Source organism: Solanum verrucosum, unplaced genomic scaffold (assembly GCF_900185275.1).
Source record: "Solanum verrucosum unplaced genomic scaffold, falcon-dt-bn FXZP01000217.1, whole genome shotgun sequence".
Taxonomy (NCBI): Eukaryota; Viridiplantae; Streptophyta; class Magnoliopsida; order Solanales; family Solanaceae; genus Solanum; species Solanum verrucosum.
In genome coordinates, this window is record NW_026020032.1 from 146,397 (window position 1) to 162,003 (window position 15,607).

The 15,607-nt window shown below is 30.4% G+C and overlaps 1 protein-coding gene and 1 pseudogene across 1 annotated transcript; one reads left to right on the top strand and one right to left on the bottom strand.

Moving 5' to 3' along the window:
• Positions 1–4,543: 4,543 nt before the first annotated feature.
• LOC125821512 (F-box/kelch-repeat protein At3g23880-like) lies at positions 4,544–6,558 on the bottom strand. The gene is made up of 4 exons (XM_049500932.1): positions 6,426–6,558; positions 5,391–6,122; positions 4,758–4,860; positions 4,544–4,668 (listed from the first exon to the last, which is right to left on the bottom strand). Exons 1-4 carry the CDS (start codon positions 6,483–6,485, stop codon positions 4,544–4,546), a joined length of 1,020 nt encoding a protein of 339 aa, XP_049356889.1. The 5' UTR covers positions 6,486–6,558.
• A 750-nt stretch (positions 6,559–7,308) lies between these two features.
• On the top strand, positions 7,309–8,223 carry LOC125821513 (uncharacterized; annotated as a pseudogene).
• The last annotated feature ends 7,384 nt before the right edge of the window (positions 8,224–15,607 follow it).

Sequence of the window (15,607 nt, forward strand, 5' to 3'; positions counted from 1 at the left end):
TGGGATTTTTTCAAATGATTTTGACTTTTTCAAAGGGTTGTGCCTTTTCTGGCGAGTTGTGACTTTTGCAAAAGGTTGTGATTTTTCCGATATGCAGTCACTTTTTCGAAAGGTTGTAACTTTTCTGATAAGGAACAATTAACACCTATTAATACTACTATTTGTTAGCTATAAATAGAGGGTGTCCTCTCACTTTTAACTATAATTTTTTAAAGTTTTCTACTCTTCTTCTTCTTAAAAAATCTCAGGGTTATTTGTAACAGTTGATTAAGTTCAAAATTCAACCAAATTCAAGGTACCACATAAGAAAGAGTTGATGAATAAATTGTAGCAAATCATTCATAAATTCATACTCGTATTTTTTCTTACGATTTCCATGAGTTAACAGTGACAAAATGTTGTGGGAAAGACAATAATAACAAACAAATATGAATAAAGTCACACGATCTGGGTAAGATATTTCTTCTTTGATTTTCTATTTTTTGATTTTTTACCCTCAAATGAAGCAGTTTCTTTCTGATTTTGCTAAAACAACGGGCATCAACGTAGTCCATTGAATCATTAGTTTTGCTGTTAAATCCACTATTTCAAAAATAGCTTTTCACTTTTACTTATAATATGATAATAATAATTTTTTAATAGATATGTAAGTAAAAATGAATGAAGAAACTAAAGTGTTGGTGACATGAAATTTTAATCAAACGGAACTCTACAGTGAATATAGAATGAACATATATTTTCGTCTTCCTTCTTCATTGGCTATGTATGTTCCATATATATTTTTTTCCTATTATTTTGTGTTCATTTTAATTTGAGAAAATTTTATGTCACAAGATACACTCATTGTTAGCTATATAAAAATAGATAAGAAAACAGTGATTGATCATAAAATAATCTTAAATCAAATTAAAGATTCTATAAACAATACTTTAAATTTATTCATCTATTAATTTTTATTATTGAAAAAGTTTAATATTTTATATCATGATATAACTTCTATAAGATACTAGTTAGTTTCATTAGACAACAACTATATGATATATATGCGACAGGAAAAAGGAGAAGACTACAATATAATTCTACAAAGATAAGATAGAAACTTAAAGAAATGAATATTTTTCACCAAAGGTGATGCTGTTCATATATTAAAATTAAATTATTCTACTGAAATATATATATGTATATCTAAAACAAAGATTTTTTTCAAGCTAAATATTTGACATACACTCAAACCTCAATTTAACCATCATTCGTTATAACAATAAAGTACCTTTTTTTTGTAGAATTACCTCTCTATGATAGTATTACTCAAATATTAATTGGTAAAAGATAGATTACGTATAAAGATAAAATATTAAAATATTTATGGTAATCCTTATTACTGTCATGCACATATTAAATTTGAAGTATGAATATTTAAGAGAAAAATTATACTTAAATGGTGTCATCATTTATGTTCATAACCTCAAGAGGAAAAACTATTTATGACATTTTTTGTATTGATATTTTTAAAAAAAATTGTTGGTTAGATTTGTTTACGAAATTGAGTGAAGTAAATAATAATACTACTAAAGAAATGTCACTTTCTCCCCATATTTAAACTTTGAATGTATTTTGAAATGTTTCAATAATATCTTGTCACTTTGATCTCAAAATACAAGTAACTCTATAACAATTTGCATTAATCATTTAAAAGCACTTGTTCTATGTTCTTTAAATTATAATTTATTAAAAAGATTTAATTTAGTAATATTAATTCTATTTTACACATTCATCTACTATATATATGATACACACGTGCCGTGAAACTAGTATATATATATATAGAAAGAGGAACTCCGCGACGAATTAAGTAATTCTTTAACTTTCTAATAGCGAGGTCCCATATATATATATGGGAAATTTTTCAAAATAGCAATATTTTAGCTTCTTATGGGATCCCTTAGCAATAGTTTCACTATTTATTTAAAATGTCAATATTTTAGTTTGTTAAGTTCTGATTTATGTATTTTTTTTTATTTTGATTAATATGAAAGAATACAAATATTAAACAATAGAAATCATGAGACAAAATATTTAAGAAAAATTAAAAACAATTTAAATTTAAAATCAGTTACATATTGAAGGAGCATAGGTCGCCACTATTTGGCCGAACGTTTTTTTTCCTCTGTTGCTTAAAAATTCCAGTTTTTGAAAACAATATTTTTCCTTACAAATCATTACACTGATCTCATCCAATCTTCTTCGCTTTGTATTCGACATATGTTTGAAATTAAGGTTTAGAAAATTCACTACTACAAAGTATACAGTTCAACGGAATTCACGATAGTTCGACATAAACTAAGGTTTACATAATCAGATATAAAAAAACGTTGGTACAGATTAATAATGAATACAACTCTTTTGACATTATAGTTCAATTACACAAAAAAATACAACTTTGAAATCTATATAATATATAAATACAAATTAATTGTAAATTAAGTTGTTATTGAAAATACAATTTTGGTGAATACATAATACATATAATAAGTTGTATTTATTGTTTAGTTAGTTGTGCTTGTAATTGATATCTTATAGAGTGGAATTGTTTTTCAATTTCTAATGCCCTCTGTTTTGGAAATTAACTTGTTTGAACACTTAGAATATGTACAATTTAAAATACAAAAACTATTGGTATAGATTAATAATGAATACAAATATTTTGGCATTATAGTTCAAATACGCAAAAAAAAAAATACAGTTTTGAAATATATATAATATATAAATACAAATTAGTTGTAAATTAAGTTGTTATTGAAAATACTGTTTTGGTGAATACATAATACATATAATAAGTTGTATTCAAAAAATAAATACAAATTAGTTGTAAATTAAAAATGTTATTGAAATACCTTTTCGGTGAATACATAATACATATAATAAGTTGTATTATACACCATAATCGGTGATTAAACAGCAAATCAAAATAAATCTAAATGAATAATGGAAATTACCTTGCCAATCAAGAAATCTCTTGAATTAATAAAGAGATTTCGTTTAACAATCGAGAAAATTTCTTGAATTAAAATATATATTTTGCTGAACAATTTGTCAGCACCTTGAAGAAAGAGAATCTGAAAACGTCAAAAAAGGGATAGAAACGTGAAAGACGGGGGTAGAAAAGTGAAAGGTGAAGAAGGAAGGTTAATGGGTAATGATTTAATTATTTTTTTTAAAACGGTTATTGATTTAGAATTTGGTCCAATATACGACTGTTTTCATAAATAAAATTAATTTTAAATACTAAAATCTGAATACATATTATTTTCTAAAATATTGTCATTCTGACATTTTAAATAAATATTTTAATGTGTTGTTATTTTGACTAATTATGTTAGGTATTGTGACTTAATTGCTAATTTTCCCTATATATATATATGTATTCTTTCCCTTTGTGATCGCAAAGACAAATCACTGGCAGAACCCACAAAGAAAGTTGATTAAGTGAGAGGATCCATGTGAGCAGTGACTTGTTGTTTATTAAACAGGGGAGGGAGGAGAGAACTAAAGTTGAAATTCCCATTGATGCCTGGAAATAGAACTCTATGATGTGTGTTTAATATGAGATGTGCATTCACAAAATCAGGGCTAGATATAAGTCGATGCCATGATTTCAAAACTGACATACATTTCAGGAGAGACTTTGGGAGAAGCCTTAAGAGGATATGTTATGATTTCATTTGTGATTACGGAATCAGTAGTTGTAGAAGTTGGAGTGAAGAAAAAATCATACCATGAGAAGAATTTGAGTAGAACGGTCTGAATCCAATCTCGAAAAGAAAAAAACAAAAACATGTTTTTGTATACGAGGTAACAATCACAAATGTTGGTAGCAGAGCAGTGAAAGGCGGAAGGATGCTTTTCTGTAAAGTGAGGCAGTAGCAGAGTAGAACAGAGAATAATTGTATATCGATTCATATTCTAGTAATACCAACAGAGACACAATGCTTGTATTTATAAGAAAACTAGTCTCTTGAAACGTACATTGCACGTTAATTCATAAATTTTAGTATAAAACTATATTGTAATGGAGATTTTTATACAAGGATCCAATCCAAGTCTGTTTCTTTAGCTAAAACACTGATTAAGACAACAAATTTTATCTGTAGGAGATCATAACCTTTGGTTTTATGAATTAGTGGAAATAAAAAGGAGAATTTCTTACAAGAACTTCAAGGTATACAAGCAAATATGAATTGTGATGTATGGATTTATACATATTCAACGTCTTGTCCTACATTTGACAAAAAAGATGTGCAACAACATTTTTATTCTTGGATGACAGTAAATAGATGGAGGGGTCGTTTCATTCCCTATCTCCGAATATGGGGAAAATATTCTCAAAAATTCTTGCTCTAATCTGACCTAGCTGACGGAAGATGCTAAATAAAGAAGAACTCTTACAAGTTATCGGCCAAATGATTGTGAGGTTTCATGATATCAATAGGGGATCAACAAGGCTTTCTATATAGATTTCTTACCATGATGTTATATCCAAACATCAGAAGTAGTAGTACCTAGATGGCAAGAATAGAGCACAGAAAGCACTTCCTACTACTCCCAGTTTGATATTAGAATTATCTTCTCCACTAACGGAAAGCTCCAAGCATCCCCATGTCTCGTCTGCTACATCAAAAGAAATGATATTGTACACATCGTAATTACCAATACCCATATAAATGCAATCCAATAAAGCTTCCCATTGACAAATTTACCCGAATGATTTATTATAAAGATGCCATGAAGCTGGTCATGAAGTGTTGTCCAAGAATCAGTCCTCAAGCTGTAAATATTGACGACAATCCTCATGTTGGACACCTCATCATTATAAGAATCACAACAATGATCAATAAACAAAGCTTTATAATCATCACTTGAGTCATCGTATCCAAAACCATATTTGGTATTGAAAAAGATACCCATGGGCGAATTAAGTAATTTCTTTGACTTGCTAATGGTGGGGTTTTATATATACGTCTCCCTTTCATGATTGCAAAGACAAATCAACCCATTGACAGAACCCATAAAGAAAGCTGATAAAGTGGGTGGATCCATGTGAAGTAGCTTTTGAGTGAGTTGTTGTTTGCTAAAGAGGTGAGGGAGTGAACAAAATTTGTAATTTCTATTTATGTGTGTTTAATTTGAGATGAGTGTTCAAGAAATGAGGGCTAGAGATTAGTTGATACCATGATTTCGAAACAGACATACATTTCAATAGACTTTGTGGGAAGCCTTAAGAGAATGTCTGTTGTGATTTCAATTGGGATTATGATTTGAATTATTGTAGAAATCGGAGTAAAAATGAAATTATAGCATGAAAAGAACTTGAGTAGAAAGGTGTGAATCACCTGATAAATCCAATCCCGAAAGGCAGCACATTCCTCAAATTGATCAGCAATAACCTCTACTTGTCTGGTTGAACCGTTATATGTCATGATAATGGGGGGAAGTAAAAGTAAAATTTCATCCTTATTCGACTTGTAACAAGGTACGGAGAAAATGGATGTAAAGAATACAAACTCCCCAAGGTCTTTAGGATGATCGACAGTAAAAATCTTTGTCCATGATACTTCAACTCCACAATCTTTCATAATCCACACATCGGAATTATTTCCTCCAATACAATTAAGACAAAGCACAGAAAGATGACTTCCCACCACTCCCAATGCCAATGGATAACAACCTTTTCCATAACTATCCAGAAGCTCCAACCTTCTCCACGTCTCGTCTGCTAAATCAAGAGAAATGATGTTGCACATATTGAACGTATCAACATCAGCTGATAAAGCCCAATAAAGCTTACCATCGACAAATTTACCCGGAGAATTTACTAGAAAATTGCCTAGAAACTTATTAATTGTTCTCCAAGAATCAGACTTCAAACTGTATATGTTGACTACAGTATCACACGAACCACTATCCTCATAAATACATTGAATAACTACCACTTTGTAATCATCACGTGTTTCGTCATATCCAAAACCATATTTGAGATAGTAAGAGCAACCGTTCCTCAATTTAGCTCCAAGTGTAGGCAATTTCTTAGACTTCTTTACAGCGGGGTTCCATAGAACTGTCTCCTCTATCTTACTATATAGACAAATCAATCCATTGACAGAGCCGACAATCCAAGTATAACTAGAGGGGTTTTCCATGGGAGAACCAATGTCAAATAGCTCAGTGCTTCGTTCTTTGTTAAGCATGGAACGGAGACAACATAACTTAAAATTGCATGCGGATTCTTGAAAAATAATCCTGTGGTGTTTGTATTCTTTGTCATTAGCTGTTAATTCCAAATGGTTTTTTATAAACTTCGCGCTGCAGATTAGTTCAAGCCATAATTTTGAAACACACGTGAACTTCAACAGAGACTTTGGTGGCACCTTTAAGAGGATCTCTATGATGATTTCATGAGGAAGAACAGAGATTATCGATTCAGCCATAAGTCTTATGGTGCAGCTTTTGTGTGTATTTTTTGTTAGTATAATAACAGAAATAGTCGAGGTAGGGGTAAGGTTTGCGTAGACTTATGATGTTGTAAGGTCATGAAACAAAAATAGAAACTTATAGAGAAAGCGAAACGGCTGATGGATCTTATCTTTATGATATCCTATTAGACATGGCTGAGATCCCCAAGCTACGTGGCAAAGAGATCAATGTTTTTGGAGGGAAATGGTCTGTGATAACAACATCTTTCACTTTTTTCTAATTGTTTTCTGGATTTTATATCATAAATAATTATTATAATGATATGGAAGTCTTTGTACTTCAGGACAAATGCTAGGTGAAATGTGATATTTTATAGTATGGGCATTCAAGGTCACTTAACTTTTGAAGGGTAATTGTCTAAATATTTTCAATGTTGTTATTTTTAAAAAAAAAATGTTTTTGGCGGTTATCTTGATTGAGGAGAAGTCGTCATAGTTTGATTGCAACACATTCTTGAACTATAATTTTTTATTAAAATTGGACTACTGGACGTGACATATATAGAAATCCTGATTTGGATAGAAGTAGATATTTGAAGTATAAATGGATTGGGATTAAGTATCCCTTAAATTGTTTTTGGCGTTTGTACATAAACAGAAATCCAAATTTGGATAGAATTAGATATTTGAAGTATAAAGGGATTGGGAAGTACCGCCTAGATTCTTTGCCTATTTATATCGACTCCTTTTGCTCCGTATTATTCATACAAGTTTAAAGGATTTGGAAGTATCGCCTGTAATTCTCAGCTAATTAATTACTCATTCTTTCTTCTGAAACATGTCGTCATCATCGACAAGTGCCACATTGTTATGTTTGTTTCTGTTGTTGGGTTGCATAGGCATTGCTACTGTCACTGCAACCAAACCCAAAACAGAATCGTTTGGTACTTCTTCAATTGGATTGTGGCCCCGATGGTGGTGGCGTACTCACCCAAAAATACCATCACTACCAACTCCATCTCCAATTGATAATGCGGCTTCACCAACGCATATGGCTCCATCCCCAGTTGATGATGTGGTTTCGCCACCACACACGACCCCGGCTCCATCCACTTCTTGCACCAAGGTGGACGGTTGTGCATTAGATTTGATCACTTCCGTTTTCAAGCGTAGAATTTCATTATCCACTCAATGCTGCCAAGGACTTTTAACAATTTCAGATGATTGCTTTTACAGAGAGTACACGCACTCAAAGAGGGTACCATTTTTCCTTGGAAAAGTGAGAAACTATTGTAGTCATGCTGTTGATAATGCGGCTCCATCTCCATCTCCAGTTGATAATGCGGCTTCACCAACTCATGCTTCTCCATCTCCATCTCCCGTTGATGATGCGGCTTCACCAACTCATGCGGCTCCATCTCCATCTCCAGTTGATAATGTGGCTTCACCAACTCATGTGGTTCCATCCCCATCCCCGGTTGATGATGTTGTTTCTCCATCGCACATGGCTCCCTCTTGGGGTCCGGCCCCGGCTTCAACCACTTCTTGCATCAAGGTGGACGGTTGTGCATTCAATTTGATCACTTCCGTTTTCAAGCGTAGAATTTCATTATCCACACAATGCTGCCAAGTACTTTCTACAATTTCAGATGATTGCTTTTACAAAGAGTTCACGCACTCCAAGAGGGTACCATTTTTCCTACGCAAAGTGAGGAACTATTGCAGTCATCATCAAGCCTGAAGCAGATTTTTTCATTCTCTTTTTTTTTTTTTGGTCATTTAGCTTATTTTATTTAGGATTTATCCATTTAATAGGTTTTTAGGTGTTATTTAAATACTTTCGATTAAATTCTTTAATTAGTTTAATTGGATTTTCATCTCTATTTTACAGTTTAATTACTACTCTCTCTGTGTACCGTTATTTGTCCATGTTTGACTTGGCACACTCCTTTACTATCACTCCTAGACTATTGATAATGTTAACTATGGAACACAACCTTTTACTTATTTGTGATATGGTAGACATATCAATCAACTATACCTTGGTCCTAATAAAGTTGAGTACGGTTATATGAATCTTCCGCAACTATTCCTTTCTATTCGACCCCAACATCCCAACAAATTAATTAATAAGTAAGAAGACTTGCCATGACAATTTTACACTAGCTATCAACCTGCCACAGTCGTACAACCTACAACAAGACTTTGTTAGCTCAAATTAATTGAAAAACAAATTCCTAAACTTCTGATTTGATTCACTACTTTCTGAATAGTTTATACTTTATAGGTTCTGAGCATCAAATTTCTTTATTCTGGCCGCAATGTTGTATTTGATTATTAGGACAAGCATTCATCAGTGGCAGACTGGCAGCTTAGACTATACCAATGAATCGATCTTTAAAAAGATGATGGACAAGCATTACATCAGTTCTTGCCTCTGTATCTAATCTTACACTATCTATCCTAGAAATAATTTACTTTGAATTGTCTCCTCGAATCAATCTAGATTAAATTCATAATCCTTTTTTATTTCACCTTAAGTAGAGAATTTTTTATCAGTTACTTGTTATAGCACCTTTTCTGCATAATCCAATATTAATGTAGCAAGTCATCTTCCTACATCATTCTGGTAAATTAGAATTAGACGATTAACTTGGCCAGATTGAGTTTACGCAGAATTACTGATCCAACTGTGGTGTCTGCTATTAGAGTCATTGATCTTTTGGTTCTGTAAGCTTGAATATCAGCTGTGTCCACCGTGAGGTGACCCCTGATGTGTCGTGGTAAGGCTGCTGAGGTGTAGTATTCCTCCCTCTCCTCTAGGTTGCATGATATACAAAATATATAGTTTACTAGTATTGTTCAATTTTCCTCAGAATTGTGAACCAGCACAACGATACATAATAGTGGTGCGAGGTCCAACTTGCATGCATCTTGAGGCATAGTTGTTCCTGCTTTTGTTTAGATAGAAGCCTTTGTATGTCTGTTTTTTATTTTATTGTGATCGATACATTAATGATCTTTCGTTGTACCATGTTCTGTTTCGTTTTCTCCATCATGTCTGTTATGTTTAGTATCAGACTGATGATTCCTTCTGTTTACTGCATTTACAATCCTGGCAAGAAGGTAGGTACCAAAATTTCATCTTTGTCCCTGTAGGATCGAGTCGTAAAGATCAAGTTAGAATTGGATAGTAACTTTGACTGAATTACGGAATGTGATCATTTTCTTCTTTTGATAGTAGGGTAAATTTCAGTTACGTTCCAGATAAATTATCGAATTTGTCATTTGGATTCAAAATGCTAATTATGTATTGATGTACTTACGTTAGATCCAGTGTTTGATATAATGGTTTTTCGTCTAATCTAAAATATTGAATGTTTCTAGATTGAGGATTCATATAACCAAAGCTAAATGGATTTCGAGGATTCATATAACTAATCTCGACTAATTTGTATACTTTAGAGAAAACTTGTGTACTCAAAACTGTATATTGGAGGTTTAAGAAATGAGCAAAGGTTTCCTTGTGGCTTCTTCCCCTGCTTGTCTAAAAACTTTATTGGGCTTTATCTGTTGATGTTGATACGTTCAATATGTGTAACGTCATTTCTCTTGATTTAGCATACGAGACATGGAGAAGGTTGGAACTTCCGAGTTATGGAGAAGGAGTTATCCTATGACACTAGGAGTGGTGGGAAGTGATCTTTCCGCGCTTTGTCCTAATTTCTTGAAGGAAATAATTCTAACGTGTGGATAATGAAAAATTATGGAGATAAAGTATCATCAAGGGGTGACTCATACATATCAGTGACCTAAAGCAAAAATTGAACGGAGGGTCTTAAATTTTAATTTTTTTTAATGAAATTTATGATAGTCAATCCATTTAGCCGCCCCTGAGTATCATGGACAAAGATTTTCACCATCAATCATCCTAAAAGATTTTGGTAAGTTTATATCCTTGTCACACTTTTTCTTTATACCTTTTTGTCAGTAGCTAGATCCGATTAAACTAGATTTTATGAGAACATATTCTTCATATTTAAGATTGAAGGCGAAACGACCTCCCTATGGACTTTTTTTTCGTCTTCAAAATATATGACAAGAAGTTGAATATATGCATGAATCCATACATATCTTATTTGCTCGGAGGAGTAGTAAGCATTTCTCCTTTTTATTAGTATTGTGACCAAATATATGTTATCCTATCAAAAGATTCGGAAAAATCGAGAGAATTTCATATTTAAAACTTGAGACTGTTTAGAGGTGATTATGAGTTGATCGAAATTGAATAGTCGGTGTATACTCGTATAGTTAGTGTATACTTCATGTATAGTTATGTTATTTTTCAGTTTTTTGAGTGTATCATAATGTATAGCTTATAGGTAAACTATATTGTATAGTAGTGTGTACTTTCTATGACTTTTGGCAAGCTATATTGTATGGTCAATGTATACTTTCTTTGATTTTTGGCTATTTTTTATGTAAATAAATTATGGTTATATTTATTGTAAACTAATTATTTTATTGCATAGAATAGAAATTAGCCCAAATCATAATTAGTCCGATCTGTTTATGTTTGAATGGTTTAATAACCCGCTTAATTGGGTTCATTTTGACCTGTTTAGTGTAGCACATTTCAAAAGCCGACATGCAGTTCAAATCCAAATTGATCCGTGAGAAATTTTATCTAAATTTTTTTAAATTTTTTTTATTTGTTATGTTTTTTTATGGTCACTATACAAAGGAGAATTTTATTAGGTACTCAAATAAATTAAAGAAAACTAACTTTGAATTTGTAACTTACTAAGAATTGAATATGGGTTGGATTATGATTTAGCTTATTTTAGCACAATCTACTTTAGTCCAAGTATTTAAGTAGGTTAATGATCTGCTCAGTTATTATGTCAACTCATTTTGACATTCTCAAATATAGCTCAACTCATTCATTTGACAATCCTATCTATTTGTATGTATAGAATCAAAGTATAAACTAATGAAAGTAGAGTTAAGTCCACTTAATACACTTCATATATCAAATGCATACTCATTAATTGCTAAAAAAAAAAGTACACACAAATTATTATTTTAAAAATATATATAAAAAAAAAGTCTCAAGTATTAATGTGAAGAGGTTAAGAATTCACATATATAGAGGGGGCTTGAGTAGTTTGAATTATTAGAAACAAATATTTTTAAAGTTTGATTGCACGTTTGGGAAGGGAAGCCCAAGGTCAAAGAAGGGACAAACGAGGGGTTAGATTTCTGGATTTTCACTAAATTTGAAGTCCCCAAAGTGTGCCATTTTGACTCACTCAAACTTCCGCCTTTTAAAATTAAGTAAGGAAACTGCTAAATGGTCAGAAAATTTGGTTAAAAAAATAAAAAAACTAAAATATTTTTTTTATTTTAAAATAAACCGATCTTTTTTTTATTTTTTAGTTAAAAGGTATTAAAGTTAAAAGGGTAAAAATATTTTAAAAGGTAAAATAACATAGATAAAATATCATTCTGGCCAAATTCTGGCCAAAAAGATTTGTCCCATAAATACTTGGTACTATGTTGATAAAACTAATTAAGATGGGTAATGCTAAATGACCAGAGAATTTGGCCAGAAATTTAAAAAGTCTATAATATGCTTTTTATTTTAAAATAAACGGATCTTTTTTCCATTTTTTAATTAAAAGGTATTAAAGTTAAAAGGGTAAAAATATTCAAAAAGGTAAAATATCATAGTGTGAAATATGTTAATTTACCATTCTGGCCAAATTCTAGCCAATTTTCTGGCCAAAAGGATTTTTCCATTAAGATAATTGTTGGAGTTTTTTTTATAGTTCAAAACAGTGGTGAAATCAAAAAATTTGATAAAGGTGTCCAAGATTTAATATATATGTATGAAAAATATTTTTTGAATATATTTGGTACAATTTTCTATATACATAGTATAATTTTTCGATGAAGAGTGTATGATTGGTCATCCTAGGCTATATGTGGCAACGCCATTGGTCCAAAATAAGTGAATTCGTCAAAGTTCAAGAAAATTGTTGGAACCCGTTTCCATGTTTATCCTTTAACTTTACATTTTTTTAAGAAAATAGTTTGAGAATAATCAAAAGGATAATAGTAGAAAGTAGTATTTTATTTATGTTCTTAAATATTTTTCTTTAAGGGGTGTGCCATATATACCCCCATTATATTTTCGAAGTTATGGGCTCATATTTAGTATTTACTGTAATTTTTGTAAATTTGTACATATAAATTTATACTCCGCATTGAAAGTACTGACTTCAAATGAATCTAATACATTGAATTCACCTTTGTCTAGACATGGTTGGCAAATGAAGTAGAAGAAATTACAATAAAACATCATACTCAGTATGATCCCTCAAGTGAGATTTATAGAGGGTGTGGTGTGATGAGAATGACCCATATCATATTGGGACGACATCTTAGTACTCTTTATATGACTTGGACAATCTTCTTTTCTTTGAGTTAATTTTTAGTGTGTGAGTTAGGTCTAAAATTCATTTGACATCGTATCAAAGTCAAGACACATTGAATTCAACATAAAGCTCTTACACCATGCATTGAGTTGTAAATATACTCTTGGCACACTCCAATTCGATCGAACAACGTCCGGGGATGATGGGATATGAGAATGTCTCACATTCGGGACGAGATTCAAAAACTCCTTATATAGCTTGGACAATAATTCTTTTTTTGAGATAGTTTTTGAGATGTGAGTTAAATTCAAAATTCATTTAACAATTTGTACGCAAACCTTACTCCTACCATTAAAATTGAAAAAGTCTAACTAGAAAGGGTTAATACTACTAATTTGGCAAGAAGTTTCAAAGTTTCAAATAGTCACATCATTATTATTATAGGTAGAGTTACATAATTGCTTTTCAATAAGCAAGATAAATTGAGGAAATCCATGGCTTGGTTTTCAATAAAGTCAGAAAATCGAAGGAAATTGACCCGTGCGGTCTTAATTAAATATATTAACTTAAACTTAGGTAGTTGAATTTTTAGCTACCAAAAATCAAGGTAATAAATAATTACTGTATGGTAAACACAAACCCTTAACATAAATGATCATGCACGTGACAACCACAAAACAAGAAGAGTGAAAAAAAAAATTGGGCAGGCAAACTCTACTATGATAAATATTTATTTGTATCAGATGTTTATATTAAATCAATAAATATATGTATGTGATATATGTATGAATATACAATAACGTTAGTTAACCATAGTTATTTAATGAATTTACTTTATTAAATTATTTAACTACAATAAACTACATCAATTTGATGTACTTAACACTTGAACAAGCAATAATAAGTCTTTTTGGCCAAGTTTTTCAGGAAAAAAAATGTTAGAAATATTTTTTTAAAAGTATATTTGGAAGAGTAAAAACGCTTTTATCAATATTAAAGTAGTAATTTATTTCCGACAGAGATTTCAAAAATATTTCGAGAGAAAAACTTTTTAAAAAAATAACTTCTAAAAATCAACAAATAAGCATTTTTAACTTTCTAATAGCTTGGTCAAATAGATAAATGAACAAGAATTTTTTCTTTGAACGGTTAAAAAAAAAAGGTGAGCAAAGAAGTGAAAGTATTTATTCTCTTTTTTTATTTTCTAATTATATATTTTTCATTACCACGATTTTTATTTTTATTTTTATTTATCATTTTGGAAGTGTACGTAAATAAGTCAAATTTAGTTATGATCTACTTGGAATGGTCTGATAACTTTGCATTCCGTTAAAAATTCGACTTATTTATATTCTCATTGTTATAATTTTGACTCAAAATTCACAATATCGTAGGGACAAGATCAAACTAAATCTTCAAAGTACAAAAACAAATATGAACATTTTCTCCGTTATATTTGAAAGCAAGTACAAAGAGCAATTTTGACCCAAAACTATAAGCAACATATTATCACAATTTTTATTTTTCTTCTTTTTTCCTTTTCTTTTAGTCTTTCTAATTCTTTTTGTCTCCTCATTTAGAGAAAAACAAAAGTGGAGTGGGTATTTAGGTAACAGAGCAGTTTGGGATTCGTACACCTTTACTACTTATTTTAACAACTTTTTTTCTTCATTTTATAAGGCACAATATTTTAAATTTTGTACCCCTTTACATTTTTATTTTAGTTTTGTGTTCTTTTTACTAGAATTTTTTATTTTTATAGGTAAGAGATCTGAAGCAAAAAACAAAAAAGTCATTTTGTCTATTTAAGTTATAAGTAATCATAAGAGATATTCTTTATTTTTACGTGTAAGAAATCTCATTTTTGCTTATTTAATTTTCTCATAGGCTTATGAGTATATTATTTCCAGACTTCCCCTAATTTATAACTTCACACATACTAATACAGAAATAATTGATTTCACCTTTCTGTTTCTTTCCATAGTTAATTAAGTATATTGTATAATATTGGTCCCTTAGGAGATATCCGATAAAAAAAATTAAGTATATAATATCGTGACTATTCACAGCTATTATTTTGACATTAAAGAAAGTTTGATTTAGTGTTTTATCTATGTCGTAGTTGATTTCGATTCGACATTAATATTTATATTTCTCCAATAACTAAACACTTTTATCCGTAAATGTTGCATATTTAACTCCATACATAAATCGTTTTTCTTTCCTATCATGAGTTATAACCTCAATAAGAATGATATGAATATAATGTATCAATTTGTTAGGTATAGATGATGATATTATATTACATTGATTAGTATCACATAATTTCAATATACTTATTGGAGGATCCCATTATACATCAAATAGTAGAAACTTAGCAAAAATATTGGCATGATAAATAACCAAATAACAATAAAAATCATGAAGTATTTTAAATAAATTAATATAATTTAAAATAAATCAATAAGACAATATCAATTAAAATTTTGCGAATGAATAAATACAAGTCATACAAGCTGGTAATAATTGGTGAAAGTGATTTTTTCAAAAAATTATATTACTAATATATGGCGAATAAATATATGTTATTATCGAACTGATATGATCTATTAACGAACTGATACAACTACTCTAAAAAGTAAGTAATGTGTGATAAATAAGCAAATTATAGCTACTAATAATAATTATCTTCAAACT